The following is a 19,740-nucleotide window of genomic DNA, read 5'->3' as shown; positions in this document are numbered from 1 at the left end:
AATAAAAGTGACATTAATTTAAAATACTTCTGTTATATATTTCATGAATAAGTGCAAACATTTCGCGACAAAAAAAACAGAAAATAAAAGTTTCTTGGCGCAAGAAATATTTTGGATCATGAATTAAAAGGAAAAATTTTTTTAAGACTAGAAAAAATATCTTGCATCAAGAAAATTTTTATCGCCCTAAGAAATTTTTTTTTTTTAATTTCTAATGCAAAAAATTTCTTGGAGCGAGTGAAAATTTTTTTTGCCGAAGAATCCTTTTTTCCTGTGTACCAAAACTGAAAATAACATTGTGGTTGTCGTTGCAATTTTATGTACGATTATTTAAAAACTATTCTTATAAACATAAAGATTTTGTCAAATTTTTACAGATGAATTTAAATAATTATTTTATTAAAGAGAAAATTGCTTATGGGAGTAGAGGAAAATTTAATAAAAATTTTTTTTTCAAATAATAATTACGAAAGGCGTTGAAAAAAAATTTTCAATGGTCTAGTTAGTGTGGTTGTAAGTATAAGGAATTGTAATTAATATTTTCAAATTAAAATTTCATGGATTCATGTTTAAATAATATAATAAAAAAAAACATGATTTTAAACTAAAATAAGTTTTTCTAAATAATCGTTTAAAAAAAAAAATATAATTGTTATCGTTAAAAAAAATTATAAGTAACATAACAAAAAAAAAATTTTAATAACCAATTGAATAGTGAATATTTTAAAAATATTAACAAATTGAATGAACTCATCGATGGATATAAAATATAAATAATAGTTATTTTTTCCGCATCAAGGCTAATCTATAATGGGATTATTAATGTCGATATTAAACATTGCTAGAAGAAGACCAGCAATTTTGGTTTATCGTTATTAATAGTTGTATCACCGTCGAAGTTTAAAACTCACTGAAATGATAAAGAGGTCGCGAGCTCGAGGAATTGCAGTTATTCCTTTTGTCTCAACGATCCTCTTGCTAACACAGATCTACAATAATTTCAATAACACCATTCGTATCGACATTATTTATGGCTATGTAAGTCTGTATTTTTTTATTATTATTAATTATCATTGATATTTTATAATTACTGTATATTTAATTATTATTTTAGGTTTCTGTTATAGATAATAGATTATTTTAATAAATTGCGCTGAGACACTCGTTGATAATATGGATTAAATTTAAATCGAGGGTTCACTTGTCAAACATATTAAGTGTATAAAGTTTCAATAACGTAATCGCATGCAAAGTGAGGTTTTTTTTTTAATTTTATTGGAATTATTTTTTTTTTTAAATAAATCAAATATTTAATTTTTTAGTTCGATAGAAAAATTTCATGAAAATTAAAGTTGAAAAAAAATTTGAATTGTTTGAAATTAATTAAAAAAATAATATCTAAAAAATTATCACAGAATGTTATTTAAATATTGTTATTTAATTATTGCGGTAAGTTTTATTTTTAAATATTTAGATTATTTATTACTACACGGAAAGAAAATTATAGAAAGTATTCCTATGTATTACAGGAATGGTTCCCATAATGGTATAGGAATTGTACCCATGCTATTATAGGAACTATCCCTATACCAGTATGGAAACCATTCCCATAATATTATAGGAACAGTTCCTACACTGGTATAGGATGAAATTTCACAAAATTATAGGAACTATTCCCATAATTTTCTTTCCGTGTACAATGTAAAAAAGTTCGAGGTGGACGCAGATTATATACAAAGCAAATTCGGAGCGAATTTTTTATTTATTACATCTCTTTGGAGTAAAATTCACTTTAAAGGAAGTTTATCTTAATTTTAAAACTGTGGATCGGAATAATTGTGGATAGAAATAAAATTTACTCTGAATCCACTCTGCCCGAAAAAAACTCATTTACTCTGTGTGCGGGGTGATTTTTTTTAAACTCCAGAACGACGAGTGATGGAGTAAATTCGAATTGAAATAAAATTCATATTCACTTCGAATTACGATACTGAAATTAGCCGACGTTTTATAACTTTTGGATTTTTTCTAAAACGATAAATTATAAAAAAAATGTTTTAAAAAATTGCACCTATAGTTTATTTGACTTCCTGGATGTGCATATTTCCAGTTTTTTTTAGTAGATTTCATAGAAATCTATCTTTTGCATTTGTTCTCATGGTGGAATTTTCAAAGAATTTTGCCATGATCTATCATAATTTATCAAGTAGGTTCCAAAGATACCATTGGTTTAAAAGTTTATATATATATATATTAGACTGTTTAAAAAAAAACAACTATTTTTTTTCTTCATTATATCGAAAATATTGTTGGAAGTGACGAAAAAAAAATACTGTGAAAGTTTGAGCTCTTAATATTAGTATTAACAACCGCCGCATCGCAATTTTCTATTTCCCGTTTAAATAACATAGGAAAATTTATTTTTTAAGCTTTGGAATTTTGTAGTTCATGATGGGACCAATACTTTCAAATGTACAAGACATGTCTTTATAGGAAATTTGACGCTTTACAAAAAAGGTCTTTTACAATTTGTCGATATTCTTATTTCGTCAAAAGTTATTCAAAGTTAAAGTTAGATTGATAATAAATTTTTGACATTTTTTAAATTTTTTGACGCAACCATCAAATTTATGGGAAAATTTTATTGGACATTTTTTGTAGAGCATTTTATGTCCTATAACATATCTCAAAGAAAATTTTCGATATTTCTCATAACTCGTAAGTTATTTGCAATTTACTGAGAATTTAATATAATTAATTTTAAGCTACAAAATTTAGATTATGTAAGAAAATTTTCAGTTATTCATTCACCTTCATTTTTTGAAGGTGCGTCTGGAGATTCAATGTCACCGGCTTATTTATCAATATTTATTATTGAAAATTTTTTCTGATATACTTTAAAAGTTGTACAATAATATGTAACTAAATTTAATAAAATTATATTACTCGTCGTCGCGAAAACATCACAAATATCTGCTTTTGTTTCGCTTTTACACCCCCCCCCCCCGTAAGCATATATTTGTAGAAATCAATACAAGATAAAATCTATGGACTAAGAAATTCCAATGAAAACATACAAATTCATAATGAAAAATTTTTCTTGGGCCAACAAATCACTTTTTTTTATATACATATTACTGCACTGCTTTTTTAATAGTAACCATTTTTCCAGACATTACGATGTTGGCTGAAGAAGCAACTGATTTGGAATAATTGTCGAATTTATATGGGACATATTTCATGCCAAATCGATCACTTTGGAACTCGACTCCCTTCAATTTGGCTAAAAATGTTTTCTCACTTTCTACCCGATCAAAAATGTATCTCAGAATTTTTTCCAATTTTTCTACTTAACTACAAAAAAGTTAGGGACTCTTAAAAAATAGGGTGTATTTTCTTTTTAATTAGCTACAACTTTTTCAAAAATTGACATATCGGGACGTTTTATTATTTTTCTAATTTTTATTTTTAAATTCAAATTTTTTAAAAAATAGAAAATTTTTTTTCAAAATCATTTTCATCGCTTTTTTTTCAATTTTCGGAAAAATCGGAAATTTCTCGATGATTAGCGATTTTATTTTATTGTTTTTTTTTTCAGATACTTGTCAGTTATTTTGATTTCTGAAACTTTATAAAAAATATATAGTGGCAAAAATATCTACATTGACATATAAAAGATGTAATTACTGAGGTGTCTCGTGAAGGATGCCATAAGGGACTAGAATTTGGTCAGAAAAACTCTGAACAATTCCTCGTGTATCCTCGGTTGAAGAGCATCTACCTTAACACGTGTTTTAAAACTTAATTTTAAATTGTAATTCTATAAATACAATATTTTAAACGACAATTCATCGCTACACATCTCAGGTAAATAGATTTTTGTATTAAGCATTTTCATTAATTAAAAATTTTGTAATTTTTCTATGCACTGGTCTCAACAATTAAAGAATATCTGATGAAAAAGTAATATATATTTTTTAATCAATGTATATATGATTTTTATATAAATATTGCATTGTATACCTGCATAAAAAGGTGATTTATTGTTGAAAATTTATAAAAAAATATGAGCGGCAAAAATATGTACAATGATATATAGGGGGTGGAGGCCGGCAAAACGGGGTATTCAAAAAAATACTAAATTTTCGGGGACTCAAATATGTTATAAGTGACAATTTAAAGTTCTTAATGGAATCCTACCTGGAGTACATGAGTATTTACAATTTTTACTCAAGCTATATATTTCTTTTATCTTCAGAAACGAAACCATTGTTGAGGGGTTTGGAGTAGAGAAGGTGTATAGTATGGGTAGAAGATGTAATTACTGAGGTGCCTCGTGTAGGATGCCATTAGGGACTAGAATTTGGTCAGAAAAACTCTGAACAATTCCTCGTGTATCCTCGGTTGAAGAGCATCTATCTTAACACGTGTTTTAAAACTTAATTTTAAATTGTAATTCTATAAATACAATATTTTAAACGACAATTCATCGCTACACATCTCAGGTAAATAAATTATTACATTAAGTATTTTCATTAATTAAAAATTTTATAATTTTTCTATGCGCTGGTCTCAACAATTAAAGAAAATTTGATGAAAAAATGATATATATTTTTCAATCAATGTATATATAATAGGGTGCTTCGTTTGAAACGAACTTTTTTTCTTCTTCACTCCCCATCAAAAATCTTGTTCTATATGTTAAAATAAAAATTTTGTTCAATTTTAAGTTCTTAATATTAATATTAACCACTGGAACAACGTCGTCGAAGTTTTTTCATGCTAAAAGCACGTAAATTCAGTTTTTTTCCGATTCAATGAATAAAACTCAGCTTTACATTTATGTATCGTATCGGTGCAAAGTTTTTCTTCAAGAGAATTGTATGCTCTGTAAAAAGCCAGTATCTGCTTAGCTCTGAGTTTAACTCTATCTTTCCTGTGAGTCTTTAATGTTAAATTTTATATCAAATTGATGAATTTTTGCTGTTAACTCCCCGACTATCATTTTTTGCAGGAAATTTAGTTTTCTATAAAAAAGGTTCAATAAGTTATGTCTGTAAAACTATTATTTTAAAAAATACATGAACTTGAAGTTATTTAAATTTAAAATTTTAGCAAAATTTCGAGATTAATTGTTTTACAATTCAATAATATTCGTATTTTTAGTAGTTTTTCGTCTAATTTTATTTCTTACTTAGCAAAAAAAAAAAAAAAATTTTTTTAAGACATTCAAAATTAAGTATTTACAATCTATTTTTGTAATGAATTCGAAATAAAATGGGTTTTTAAACTCATTTGGATTAATATTTCAGGGTATTTTTTATATTTTTTATATTTATATATTAATACCTATTTTTTATAAATTACTGATAGAATGTTGATTATTAAATCTAAATAATCATAAATTGAAACGAAAATGATAGCTTACTTACATACATTTTTAGCGGTCTAATGATTTTACATAATAAAATATAATTTTTATGTCAGTTTTTTAATAATATAGCAGCGCTCATTGAACAGCTGTAGCGATAGTTCAAAAACTAATAAGAGCTAAAAAAAACTAAATTTACGTGCTTTTCGCATGGGAGAACTTCGACGACGTTGTTCCAGTGGTTAATATTAATATTAAGAACTTAAAATTGAACAAAATTTTTATTTTAACATATAGAACAAGATTTTTGATGGGGAGTGAAGAAAAAAAAAAGTTCGTTTCAAACGAAGCACCCTATTATATAATTTTTATATAAATATTGCATTGTATACCCGCATGAAAATGCGATATAATGTTAAAATTGTAAAAAAATATATATAGCAGCAAAAATATGTAAATTCACGTACATAATTTTATGGTAAAAGTTATCAATGAGTTATAGTGCAATTTTTAAACTGAATTTTATAATAGAAAATGCCATTTAAATTATTGAATAAACAATCTGAATTGTAGTGTCTACCAACTATATGGTAAAATTGACAATTATTTATGATAATCCAAAATTATAACTTTTATTATCTTGAATAATTACTACACTGTAAAAAATCCAGAGTGAATCCGGAGTGAATTCGGACTGAAATTAAATCCGAATTCACTCTGGATTCGCTCCGCCACTCGGAGTTCTGGAGTTTTAAAAAAAATCACTCCTATTTAAGTGAGGTAAATGACGTGAAAAAAACTCGGTGAAAATTCGGCTGGGCTCTGGGCGCGAACTGCCGTCCTTCTGATTGCTGGGTTTGAACGCTGGCTACTGGACGCACCTACTACACGAAAAGAAAATTATGGGGATGGTTCCTATAATTTTGTGAGATTTCATCCTATACCAGTATAGAAATGACGACCATAAATTATGGGAACAGTTTCTATAATTACAGGACTGTTACCCATAATTAGAGGAATAGTTCCTATAATTATGGGAGTGATACCCATACTATTATGGGAATGGTTTCCTTAATAGTATGGGGACGATTCCCATAATATTATAGGAATGGTTACTATACTATTATAGGGACCATTTCCATAATATTATGGGAACGGTTCCTATAATATTATATGGATGGTTCACATAATAGTATAGGAACCATTCCTATAACATTATAGAGATCGTTCCCATACTATTATGAGAACTATTCCTATAATATTATATGGATGGTTCACATAATAGTATAGGAACCATTCCTATAACATTATAGAGATCATTCCCATACTATTATGGGAACTATTCCTATAATATTATAGGAATGGTTCCCATACTATCATGAAAATTTTAATTCAAAGAAAAGTGTGAAAATTACTTCTACACGGAATGAAAATTATAGGAAAGATTCCTATGTGTTATGGGAATGGTTCCCATAATGGTGTAGGAATAGGTGTACCCATACTATTAAAGAAATGGTACCTATACATTATAGGAACCATCCCCATACCATTATGGGAACCATTCCCATAATATAATAGGAACCATCCATATACCATTAACTTAATTACTGCTTATATCAATGAATATTATTTTAATGAAAATTATCAATCATATTAAATTCAAGTATTATTTGACAAAGTATTATTGTCTATTGTATTCAAATTTAAAATGTTGTTAATGGATTAAATATATTTTTAATTTAGATAATTGTTAATTTCCTCTGCATTAATAATTCATAATAAATAATTTTACTTCCATAAAATATTAATTAAATGTCTTTGAATAAATACATAAATTATTATAATATTTTTCTCATAAAAATAACCCATGTTAAAATATGTTAATGTTAATATTTACTATTTTATTTTATAATTTTAGTCAAAAATTTATTTATTATTAATTAAATAATCTAATCTTTTAATTACAAAACCTTATTTTAATATTAACCTTTTACTACCTTCAATTGGAAGCAGCTTCATCGAAATTGTAATATTTCCAATGTAGCATAGGAATGATTCCAATGTAGCATAGGAATGATTCCAATGTAGCATCGTAATCATTCCCATGCTAGCATGGCTAGCGTTACCATTCAATATCAGACAAATTACTATGTCAAATAAATAATACGGCTAAAAAACTTGCGTTACCATGCTACATAGTAACAATTACTATGTTACATTGGAGAATATACCATTCACTTCTTTCCGGGTACCACTATTTTCTTGGGTACTTGATAAAAGCTTTTCTAAAATATCACGTTATAATTTATGGGTTGCTTTTATATCCTTTAATTTTTTCATTTAGTGTATGATCCCGCTCCAATAATATTTAGAATTATAGTAAACCTAATAAATTGCATAGTAAAATTTTTGACTTGAAATAAAACTAAACTTGCATCCATTTTTTGTCTTTTTTTAGAATTCATCGGGTAAAAAAGGTTTATTCGTTTATCGTGAAGAAAATAACTACAAAATGTGTCACAAATCCGCATTATAAATACCAAAATTGAGAATGCGAAATTCAACAAAGCAACGGTCAAGAAAACGACGATCACGAAAACGACGGTCAAGAAAACGACTCCATAATCATATCCGCGCTATAAAATCTCAAGATAAAGATTACATAGATAATGTAACAAATAAAAATGTCAATATTAATGACAATTACTTTGATGATGGAACTCCTCTACATGTAGCAGCGCGGATCGGAAATAATAAAATATTTCAAAAGTCGATAAAAATCGGTGCTGATATACACAAACGGCATCCAACAACTCAAGAAACAGTGTTAGATAGCGTCATGAAATCCTCCAATTACGATATCGTCAGGTATTTGAAAGAAAATGGCGTAAATAACTCTGATTGCTGTAATAGAAATACTGCATTGCAATTTGCCGCCGATGAAGGAATAACAGAAGTCATGACGTTATTATTGACTAAAATGGCTAACATTAAAGTTAAATCTGTCAAAATCCCTTCTATCGTTGATGGTTTTCTAGCTAAATACTACGATGTCTGGAATGCTCCATTAATTAAATATATGCTTGATCTTTTTTGCACATGTGAAGAAAGTGATGACACTAAAACAATATTCCATGTAGCTGCTGATATTAACAACTATACAGTATTAAAGAATTGGCTAATTTCATTCTCTCGTACGTTTGATTTAAGTCAAAACGTAAATTTTTTTTTGTACTTTATACGAACAATGTGTCATCATAACGACCTTTCGCGTCAGAGGATCGCTGAAAGCGGTTCTGCGTTTCAATTCTATGCAAACGTTAGATATGGTATAGATTATATTAAGAGGCATATTGTAGAATTATTAGCCGCGGGTTTTCATGTTAGTAAACGAAATATTAAAGCTGTTAGTAATACGAAGATATTTGATGATTATTCAGCTGAATGTCTTCTAGAACTTGAAAAATTGAAAAAAAAAGTGATAGAAGGCAGTAATATCACATTTATAAAGATTTTACATAAAAATGTGCGATACTTGGCACATTATTTGAAGACTGTTGATTTGAACAAAATATTGAGACGTGAACCTCAGTTTCTATTAGAGTGCCCAATATATGAACAAAAGATCATTTTAAAACTGTGGAAAGTTCAGATAAGAGTTAACTACATAAAATATTCTGAGGAAGTTATTTATAATATTTTTTATGAACTACAACTTCCGTATACTTTTATCAGAGAATTATATTTCTACTTGTCCAATGATGATTTAAAAAAAAATCGTTCAACCCTCTAGATAGAAAAAAAAAATAGCTAATCAGTAGGATCCTATAAATAAAAATTAAATGACCTCTGTGATATATTAACACACCACACCTATTCAAAGTTTGGAAATCGGCCCTGTATCGGGCCATTACTGGGCCAAGAATGTCGATTAATGGCTCAGCAATGGCAATTTTTATTGGCCGATAAACGGTTTATAGTCAAAATGATAACCTCGGCCCATTAATGGCGCTCGGCTATCGGCCGATTAATGGCAGTCAGCAATCAGCCAAGCAAACAAATAAATTAAATAAAAAAAAAATTTCTGTTTTTAATTTCCTAATAGAATTAATGATCATTAACGTTTAAACTATTTAAGTGGGGTATATGATGCGAAAAAAACTTGGTGAAAATCCTGCTGGGCTCCAGGCGCGAACTGTCGTCCTTCTGATTGCTGGGTCTGAACGCTGGCCACTGAACGAACCTGCTAATGTTGAGCTGATACTTTTAAATGATCTACTTATTCATTTTACTACAACCACTCGGTTTTATGAAATGTAAAGAGCAATTTGATTAATGTTATCGATTATTTAAAAAAAAATAATTTCGTACTATTTATATTATAATTACGTAATTTTTTTAAATAAAACTTATTAAATTTAACTGATTATTCATTAAGAACCCAATGGAATTATTTTGCTTTACCACCATTATTAAAAATGACATTTACTTTTAAAATATATGTCTTATTTTTTAATTAAATTAATTTTTATAAGTTAAGTGAAAAAATTGTAGTTGTTGATCGCAAGTAATAACGAATTAAAAAATATTTTAATTAAAATTATTATTATTATTATTATTATTATTATTATTATTATTATTATTATTATTATTATTATTATTATTATTATTATTATTATTATTATTATTATTATTATTATTATTATTATTATTATTATGTTAACTATTTTTTTAAATCTGTTTTTGACCTAAATACGATAAAAACCGACTAAAAAATAATTACAAATTAAGTCTGCTTTTGATCTGGAGGCAGTCAAAAACCATTCAGGATTAATTACAAAAAAAGTCTGATTTTAATCTGAAGAAGACTAAAACCAATCAAATATAGTTATAAAAACACCTAAAGTTGGTCTGAAATGTTAATAATACGGGTAAAAACCGACAAGATTTATATGTAAATTAAATACTAATCATGAACTAAAATTAACTAAAAATTATTAAAAACTGTCGTGAATTTAAAAACAGATTAATGTTTTTGACCCGGGTAAAGATAGCCCGAACTGGGAATATAGATAACTGGACAGCTAGGTTCTGAAATGTTTGGCACGGAGTGGAAAAAATCGGTACCTACGCTCCAATGAGATGGCTGTATTTTGAGGAAAAGGGGAAAGTTAAGAATTGGCCAATCAGAAGTCTCGAGTGAGGCGGAAGAAGCTAAATTTTGCAACTGCAATGCTTTTCAGTCCATGCTCAATGAGACTTCAAGTCATTGCAGTCTTTCTCCATGGTCCGCACGATGTTGCAAAGTTACGTTTGAACACAGTTTATTAGTGATTAATAGTAAAAAAAAGTTCTAAAATGGGGTCTAACACAAAATCCAAAAATATAAGCACAATCGCGTATCGTCAATTCTACAACGCGGTTGTTGAAAATTGCCCGATTCATTTATCACTTGAGGAATATGTTGATAGCCTCATGTCTCTGAACCCAAAACAGCAAGGTAGGTTGTGGTTCCAATATGGTAGAAAAATAGTAAAGTCTGAGAAGTGGAAGATACGCGAGTATCGGGTATCAGTCTATATGTTTTTCAAGAGTTATGATGATAAGTTTAAAGCCGACTTTGTAAGTAAACGTGTAGAAACTCACTATTATCATCAGGGCTTAAGTGCAGGGATGGCAGCCATTCCGGATGTACGTGGGCCTTCGAACGTGGGAGAGGTTCGGGAACACAGCAATCAAGGTCCAGGAAATGATCAAAATTAGGTAAATTATAATTTTATTTATTTTTATAAATTTATTTTAAGTATCGTAAAAATTTCCTGGGTTGTCTAACCTCCGTAAAAGAGAGCGGGCAACATGGTTGAGTGCCAACCGGGTGCGTCCCTAGGTGGCGGATAGGGGAACGACCAAGGAAAGGTGTGGTAGCCTATGACAATCTCCAGTGGGAGGGATGTTGTAGGCAAGCTACTGCCTTGGCCAGCATGCGCTACAGGAAACCCGGCTGGCGTAAAAACCGGCCCAGGGGGACCAAGGCCATGTCCCGGACCAACTTCCCAAGCCAAGGTGTAAGCGATCGTGCCGAGGGCTGCACTGATAGAAGGATTTCTTAGTATTAAAAAAGATTTGTTAATATTTAACAAATTATTTCTTAACGGAGCTTTATTTAAGAAATATTTATTAATATTTAACAAATCATTTCTTAAACATCATTTTTTTGTATTTAATAAATATTTCTTAGCATCTAATAAACGATTTGTTAATATTTAATAAACGATTTCTTTCCATTTAAAAAATGATTTATTAGTATTTAATAAATCACTTTTTAACATTTAATGAATCACTTTTTAATGATTAATAAATGAATATTTTATATTTAATACATTTTTTATTATTTGAACAAATTTTTTTTTATATTTAAGAAATTATCTATTAACTTATTTATTAAAATTTAATTCATAAAATCACACAGTTCAAGAATATATATCTATATATGTTTTTGCATGCAGCTACACACATTCATTAATATTTATATTTATAAACAAAAATAACTGAAACAACCATCGTATAAAATTTTCTGTTTTTTTAATTTCAAAATACAATTTCATAGTAATTAACACTATAACTAGAATAAACAAATTAAAATTTCTTATATTAAACTACGCTGAGAAATAACATAAAATCCGTTTGATAGTACATGTGTTTTTAATGGTTTTATATTTGATTAAAATTGAACTGAATAAAATTAACAAGGCTTCCATATTTTCATATTTATAATATGGATGACAATTTACAAAACACTTCTGATATAAATATTATTTAAGTATATGAGAGCTTCAGTTGTAGGTTACGTTTAACCAACAATGCAAGCTAGAACGGAGTAAACAATATGACGTCGCAATGACACACACATATAGCTCTTTTAATACGTGTACACCACTACAGGCTCGTGTGTAGCCCTCTACCGACAAATTCGTCTAAGAAATATTTATTAAATATTAACAAGCCTTGTTTGGTGCTAACAAATATTTCTTTTATGTTAATAAGACTTTGTTAGCATTAAAAATATTTCTTAATAATAAAGAAGTTACTTATTTCATTATAATAAATATTGTTAATAATTACTAAATATTTGTTAAATCCAAAAAAGTCAGTTGAGAAAAATTTAATAAATCAATTTATTACTCCTAAACAAATCCTTCTATCAGTGTGGATGGCACAGGGGAACTGTGTCGTGAACGATGCACCTTGGGGCACCAGGTGCAGCCCCATTGTATCTATGCACCTTCCGCTTGTCAACAGGCTCTGCTGGCGGTGACCTATATTTCCTGATTACTCGTCGGACCAAAAATGGAAACATCAACAAATAAAACTTCGAGGTTGGAGGCTTCAAACGAGGACTCCAATCTTCCTAATGTCCTTATGGACGTCGTGGAGGACACGGGAGGCTCAGCTAACGCTGGGACTCCTGTGACTCTTACTGATGGAGGGAAGAAGAAGAACCGTAGTGGAGCTGCTAAAAAGAGGGCCCGGAAAGTCAAACTGGCTGCACGGGAACAATTTTCGGCGTGGACCAGCAGTCGCTGGCAGTGCTCTCGGGGTGTAACTACTCTCCTCACTTCGGTCTGGGTAAGGCCCGTTTTTACGAGGCCTCAACCAAGAGTGTGGCTGGAATAGGTGGGGGCGCTTCGGGAGGGGCTGCTAGTACGGCAAAGAAGTCCACTTCCGGAGCAATGCCTCCAGCAGAGGCAAAGCTAGAGAAGCAGGGCCAGCCGACTGAAGCGGCTGATGCTGCTCAGGAGACTGGCACTGAACCCATACTCCCAGAGATTGTGGTCGTTCCACCTGCACCTTCTCCAGCAGAGGAGCCTACCGGGTCCCTCAGTGGTGGGGAGGGGGGGGGGGGGAAGGAGTGCCCCAGCTCATCGTGGACCTCAATGGTAGGGCCACTTATAAAGCCGCCTCACCTAACAGTGAGTGGGACTTCTGACGGGGAAAGAACTATGCCTCCGGCAAGATCTGGATCCAGAGGAAGGCCTACTAAGGCGTAAACGGTTGCCAAGGAGGGCCTGACGGGGACTAGGCAAGCTACCCTTGCTCAGGCTCTGGCAGGAACCCTCCAGTTGTCCGGCACATCGAAAGAGGTGGTAGCCGAGACAAATAAAGAGGAAGACGATGGACACTAGATGGTCCCCTTCTTTTTTCAACCTATCATCCCCTACTCCTTCCCAATTCCCTTCCCATCCATTCTCCTATAATAAAAGCGATAAGAAAGCCAGTGCTGCAGAATTTATAACTGCAGAACAGACTTGTTTTTCGCAAATAAATTTGCAACACTGCAAAGCGGCCTCAGCATTACTTAGCAGAGACCTAGCTGTGTTGCAGACAGATGTATCCCTAATCCAAGAACCTTGGGTTTACAAAGGGCAAGTCTTAAGGATAGACAGAGGAAGCGGCTGCCTGATCCATGGTGACTCGGAGCTGGGGCCTAGGGCCTGTATCTTTATCAATAAGAAGCACACAGCGCTTAAGTTGCACCAGCTCTGCACCAGGAATCTGGCCGTTGCTTCTGTGAAAATCTCCATAGAAGGGGCTAGGACGGAGCTGATCGTCGGCTCTGCATATTTTCCATATGAAGATGCCAATGTACCTATCAATACCAATTGCTAAGTTATAAATATTAATCTGTAGTTTTTAATTTCTGTATTTGGAAATTAAAAGTCTACAGTAAAAAAAAAAGTGACATTAATTTAAAATACTTCTGTTATATATTTCATGAATAAGTGTAAACATTTCGCGACAAAAAAAAACAGAAAAAAAAAAGTTTCTTGGCGCAAGAAATATTTTGGATTATGAATTAAAGGGAAAAATTTTTTTAGGACTAGAAAAAATATCTTGCATCAAGAAAATTTTTATCGTCCTAAGAAATTTTTTTTTTTCAATTTCTAATGCAAAAAATTTTTTGGAGCGAGTGAAAATTTTTTTGCTGAGGGATCCTTTTTTCCTGTGTACTAAAACTGAAAATAACATTGTGGTTGTCGTTGCAATTTTATATACGATTATTTAACAACTATTCTTATAAACATAAAGATTTTGTCAAATTTTTACAGATGAATTTAAATAATTATTTTATTATAGAGAAAATTGCTCATGGGAGTAGAGAAAAATTTAATAAAAATTTTTTTTTCAAATAATAATTACGAAAGGCGTTGAAAAAAAATTTTCAATGGTCTAGTTAGTGTGGTTGTAAGTATAAGGAATTGTAATTAATATTTTCAAATTAAAATTTCATGGATTCATGTTTAAATAATAATAAAAAAAAAATATGATTTTAAACTAAAATAAGTTTTTCTAAATAATCGTTTAAAAAAAAAAAATATAATTGTTATCGTTAAAAAAAATAATAAGTAACATGACATAAAAAAAATTTTAATAACCAATTGAATAATGAATATTTTAAAAATATTAGCAAATTGAATGAACTTATCAATGGATATAAAATATAAATAATAATTATTTTTTCCGCGTCAAGGCTAATCTATAATGGGATTATTAATGTCGATATTAAACATTGCTAGAACAAGACCAGCAATTTTGGTTTATCGTTATTAATAGTTGTATCACCGTCGAAGTTTAAAACTCACTGAAATGATAAAGAGGTCGCGAGCTCGAGGAATTGCAGTTATTCCTTTTGTCTCAACGATTCTCCTGCTAACACAGGTCTATAATAATTTTAATAACACCATTCATATCGACATTATTTATGGCTATTTAAGTCTGTATTTTTTTTTTATTATTAATTATCATTGATATTTTATAATTACTGTATATTTAATTATTATTTTAGGTTTCTGTTATAAATAATAGATTATTTTAATAAATTGCGCTGAGACACTCGTTGATAATATGGATTAAATTTAAATCGAGGGTTCACTTGTCAAACATATTAAGTGTATAAAATTTCAACAACGTAATCATCCGCAAAGTGAGGTTTTTTTGCTTTAATTTTATTGGAATTATTTTTTTTTTTAAATTAATCAAATATTTAATTTTTTAGTTCGATAGAAAAGTTTCATGAAAATTAAAGTTGGAAAAAAATTTTAATTGTTCGAAAGTAATTTAAGGAATAATATCTAAAAAATTACCACGGAATGTCATCTAAATATTTTTATTTAATTATTGCGGTAAGTTTTATTTTTAAATATTTAGATTATTTATTATTATATTGTAAAAAAATTCGAAGTGGACGCAGATTACATCCAAAGTAAATTCGGAGCGAATTTTTTACTTATTTCATCTCTTTGGAGTAAAGTTCACTCCAAAGGAAGTTTATCTTAATTTTAAAACAGTAGATCGGAGTAATTGTGGATAGAAATAAAATTAACTCTGAATCCACTCTGCCCGAAAAAAACTCATTTACTCTGTGTGCGGGGTGATTTTTTTTAAACTCCAGAACGACGAGTGACGGAGTAAATTCGAATTGAATTAAAATTCATATTCACTTCGAATTACGATACTGAAATTAGCCGACGTTTTATAACTTTTTGATTTTTCTCCAAACGATAAATTATTAAAAAAAAAAATGTTTTTAAAGATTGCACCTATAGTTTATTTGACTTCCTACATGTGCATATTTTCAGGTTTTTTTTTTTTTCGTAATCGATTTGTTGAAAAAAAATAAAATTCGAAAATTTTTAATTATCTGTTAACTTCAGGATCACCTTCAAATTTACTCTCAATTTTGTGTAGTGTATGATCATTATTATTATTTCATTAAAAAATAAAATATTCAAATTAAAAATAATCAATATATTTATTCAATTAATTTTTTATTAATGAAAAAAAATTGATAAGGCCATTTTACTATCAAATATATAATAAAGAATGAGAGCGTTAATACATAACACAGGTCAATAAAAATTTTAAAGGCTTTATTCTCTCACTTCAGTGTACAATAAATACTCAGACATGTTGTTCGTTTAGTCTATTTTTATTATTTTGTACTGGCTTATCATTGTGAAATTAAATTGATTTGACGTGGATGCTGTTATCGGTATCACGATTGTTAACTCAGCGATCATTTGAATTTTTGTTTCAAATAACATTATTTCAAAACACCCCGTCATTTTATAAATTGTTTCAATATAATATTAATTTAGATATTACTTTTTTAGATTTTTGGATTCGTTAATGCCAATCCTTTTGATCAACCATTCGAGTATGAGGTAAAATGAGTTAACTTATTTCTTTGAATGGTTTTAAATTTTATTCAAATGATTAAAATTTTAACTAGGCTGACAGTAGACAAATTAATGCTGCTCCAGATAATTTTGATGCACCTCCAGAGCTTCCGCTTTTTGCCAAATACCAGAACCCATTAGTAAATTTAGCAAATAAAAAAGATACAAATTTAAATATTAATGACTATCGAAATGATCCGAATTTTCAACTACAAAGCATTGAAAATAAAAAAAATAAATTGGGTAAACTCAGAAATGAAGAAAGTGATGGTAAACAGGTTGTAGCTTCAGAAAATCTTGATCATGCTTCGAAAATTTTAAAAACTTCTGAATTTAAAAGTCCATCGCTTGATTTAGTAAATGAAAAGGATTCAAATTTGAATATTAATGGCTATGAAAGCAGTGCAAATTCTCAATTGCAAAGTATCCAAAATAAAAAAAATAAATTGAGTAAACTCAGAAATGAACAAAGTGATAGTAAAGAGATTGTAGCTTCAGAAACGCTTGATCATTCAAAAACTTTAAAAGCCTCTAAATTTAAGAGTTCATCACATGATTTAATAAATGAAAAGGATTCAAATTTGAATATTAATGATTATCAAAGTAATTCAAATCTTCATTTGCAAAGTATCCGAGACCGGAAAAATAAATTGGGTAAACTTAGGAACAAAAACAGTGATAGTACTCTAGATACCGCTTTAAAAAGTCGTCATCACTCTTCAAAGCTGTTAGAAGCTTCTAAATTTAAAAAGCCATCGCTGCATTTATTAAATGAAAAGGATTCTAATTTGAATATTAATGATGATCAAAGTAATTCAAATCTTCAATTGCAAAATATTCAAGATCGAAAAAAGAAACTGAGTAAACTCAGAACTAAAGACAGCGATAGAACAGTATTTGTAGCTTTAAACAGTCATCATAAACCTTCTAAAAAGCTTTCACACCTTTCCAAATTCCATAATCCTTTGAAACATTCAGCAAATGAGGAGACGAATATCAATTTAAATGACAATCATTATAATCAGCATTTTAAATCAAAACGCCCTAACTTCAATAAATATAAGACAAATAATATAAAAAAGGAAGCTAGCGATTTAATGATAAAACTTGATGGTGTTAAAACCAAAAAAGAACGCGACAGAGAAATATTCAACTACATAACAGGACAGTCTCATAACGATTACGCGAACACACGAAACAAACATCACTTTACAGAAATTTTTGCTTCCAACATTTCATCGCTTCCTTTAGAAGAAGACCTCAAAGTTGGGCATGATCCTGAATCAAGCAAGTCAAGCAATATTTATGTAGGTGAAGACGTGACTATTTGCTGGACAGAGATAACGACAATAAAAGAAAACAAATTATTGGCACCGCCGAACCTACTGGTGATACGTGAATATGCTATTTCATTTGAAAACGCAGCGACTATTCCCGATGAATATTTAGAGTGTTCTAAAATGGAAGGAGAAATTTCAGATGACAGGCGTAAAGTTTGCGATTTAAATTTTCCCTCGGCTATTGATCAAGACACCAAAAAAAGTAGAGTAATAAACACGACGACAGTAAGTCGTGAAGGAAATCTTGATGTTACGCAGATTAAATTAATTAAATGTGGTGTAGGCTCGCTCGTGACTAGAGATGTTTTTAAAACTGGGAAAGAAAATACTGGTAAACGGATTGAAATTAAAGTAAGTCCGTTGATTAAGAGTATTGAAGACTACTGTCATTCGGAGGATGAAGATGAATCGAAATTCAATTTGAGAAAAGTTGAACAACCTGAATATAATGATGACGATGAGGATGGAGTATTATCTACTGGTATTCAAGCCAATATTTTCTCTACTACACCGCAAAGTATTGCTCAAGATCTACTAGAGAGTAGTGAAAACACTTCATGCTCAGGATTACACTGTCCTCCAAATTCTGATAAGCTAAATAAACATACGGAAATTGATATGGAAATTTTGGACAAACAGAAAAATAGTTTTGAAGAACAATCGATTGTAAAAATAGATTCTACTACTGCGACAATCGAAACATCGTTGATAAATGACGTTAATCTTGAAGCAAATATTAGTTTTTCGTCGACATCAGCACCAACAACTCCCGAAACTGTAATAAAAACTGTGGACTTAGGCCCTGGTAATATGAATGTATTAGTGAGCCATGATTTGAAAGTAGGAAACATGAATGTAGAAGAAAAAACTACGAAAAGTGTGGATCAAAATGAGCAAAATTTGAAATTAAAATCAACCTTAAAGACAAATGATTTGGATGAAGATTATTCAGGATCTGGTTCTGGTGACTGTTCGGAAGAAGTGGAAACCGAAGGACCCATAACTTTGGAGCCAAATGATGATAATTATGATATTAAGATTCGTAGTAATGGCATTCATATTGTTCAAGATTCATTGACGAAAACTACGACTGATAAAACGCCTATTGATGTTGAGCGTAAATTGCACGAAATATCAACGACATCTGAGACGAGAAAAAGTACAATGCCGATTAATTCACTCGTAATTGAAACCCCGGATAAAAATGGAAAACACCGGCTTGCCTTGAAGATCAGAGTTTCATTAGAGGAGATTGATAATAACGAGCCCCACAGGATTGCGGACATAGAGAAAAACTTGACTTTAGATGAACGACTTACTGAGCATGGAAACCACAGCCTTTTGCAGCAATTACAGGCATTAAATAACTCTGGCGATAGCTTAGAAGCTATCAAAGAGATCTTAAACTGTTCATTGCTTGATAAAATATCTGATGACGTCATCAGTAATCAGGGAAGAATCCACCGCAGGTCTGCAGAGAATGATAAAAGTGAAGTAATAAAAGAGTGTCTTCCGGAAATTCACGAGGACGTTAAAACCGGCTTACATAATGTCTTAAGCAAAGTACCAGGCCTCGATTCTCCAAATGATAATAAAAACAATAGTACTAATATTAATGTTAATACAAATACGAGCACTGCACATAAAAGTAAACGATCAGTCGATGAAGATGTTGAGGAATTGAGTAGATGGTCTAATGAAAGATTCATGAAATTGCAAACAGGTGGTCAGCTTCACAGTATCACCGAGCTTACTGTTTTAAGAAATACTAATGACGATTGTTAACTTTATT

The 19,740-nt window shown here is 30.1% G+C and overlaps 1 protein-coding gene across 4 annotated transcripts; it reads left to right on the top strand.

Moving 5' to 3' along the window:
- Positions 1-11,074: 11,074 nt before the first annotated feature.
- Positions 11,075-19,733, top strand: LOC103570492 (protein dopey homolog PFC0245c). Of its 4 annotated transcripts, none has more exons than XM_053742187.1 (6): positions 13,659-14,014; positions 14,507-14,614; positions 15,216-15,353; positions 15,426-15,552; positions 16,543-16,593; positions 16,662-19,733. In XM_053742187.1, the coding sequence occupies exons 4-6, from the start codon at positions 15,520-15,522 to the stop codon at positions 19,731-19,733; spliced, it is 3,156 nt and encodes a 1,051-aa protein (XP_053598162.1). In that variant the 5' UTR covers positions 13,659-14,014; positions 14,507-14,614; positions 15,216-15,353; positions 15,426-15,519. The 4 variants fall into 4 exon arrangements, with proteins under 4 accessions (XP_053598164.1, XP_053598162.1, XP_053598163.1 ...); XM_053742188.1 differs by having other exon boundaries at positions 14,479-14,614; XM_053742189.1 differs by lacking the exons at positions 13,659-14,014; positions 14,507-14,614 and adding an exon at positions 11,075-11,134.
- Positions 19,734-19,740: the final 7 nt, after the last annotated feature.

This window comes from Microplitis demolitor, chromosome 10 (assembly GCF_026212275.2).
Source record: "Microplitis demolitor isolate Queensland-Clemson2020A chromosome 10, iyMicDemo2.1a, whole genome shotgun sequence".
NCBI classification, from domain to species: domain Eukaryota; kingdom Metazoa; phylum Arthropoda; class Insecta; order Hymenoptera; family Braconidae; genus Microplitis; species Microplitis demolitor.
Note: the sequence above shows the minus strand (reverse complement) of the source record. Positions and strands in the feature narration are given on the sequence as shown.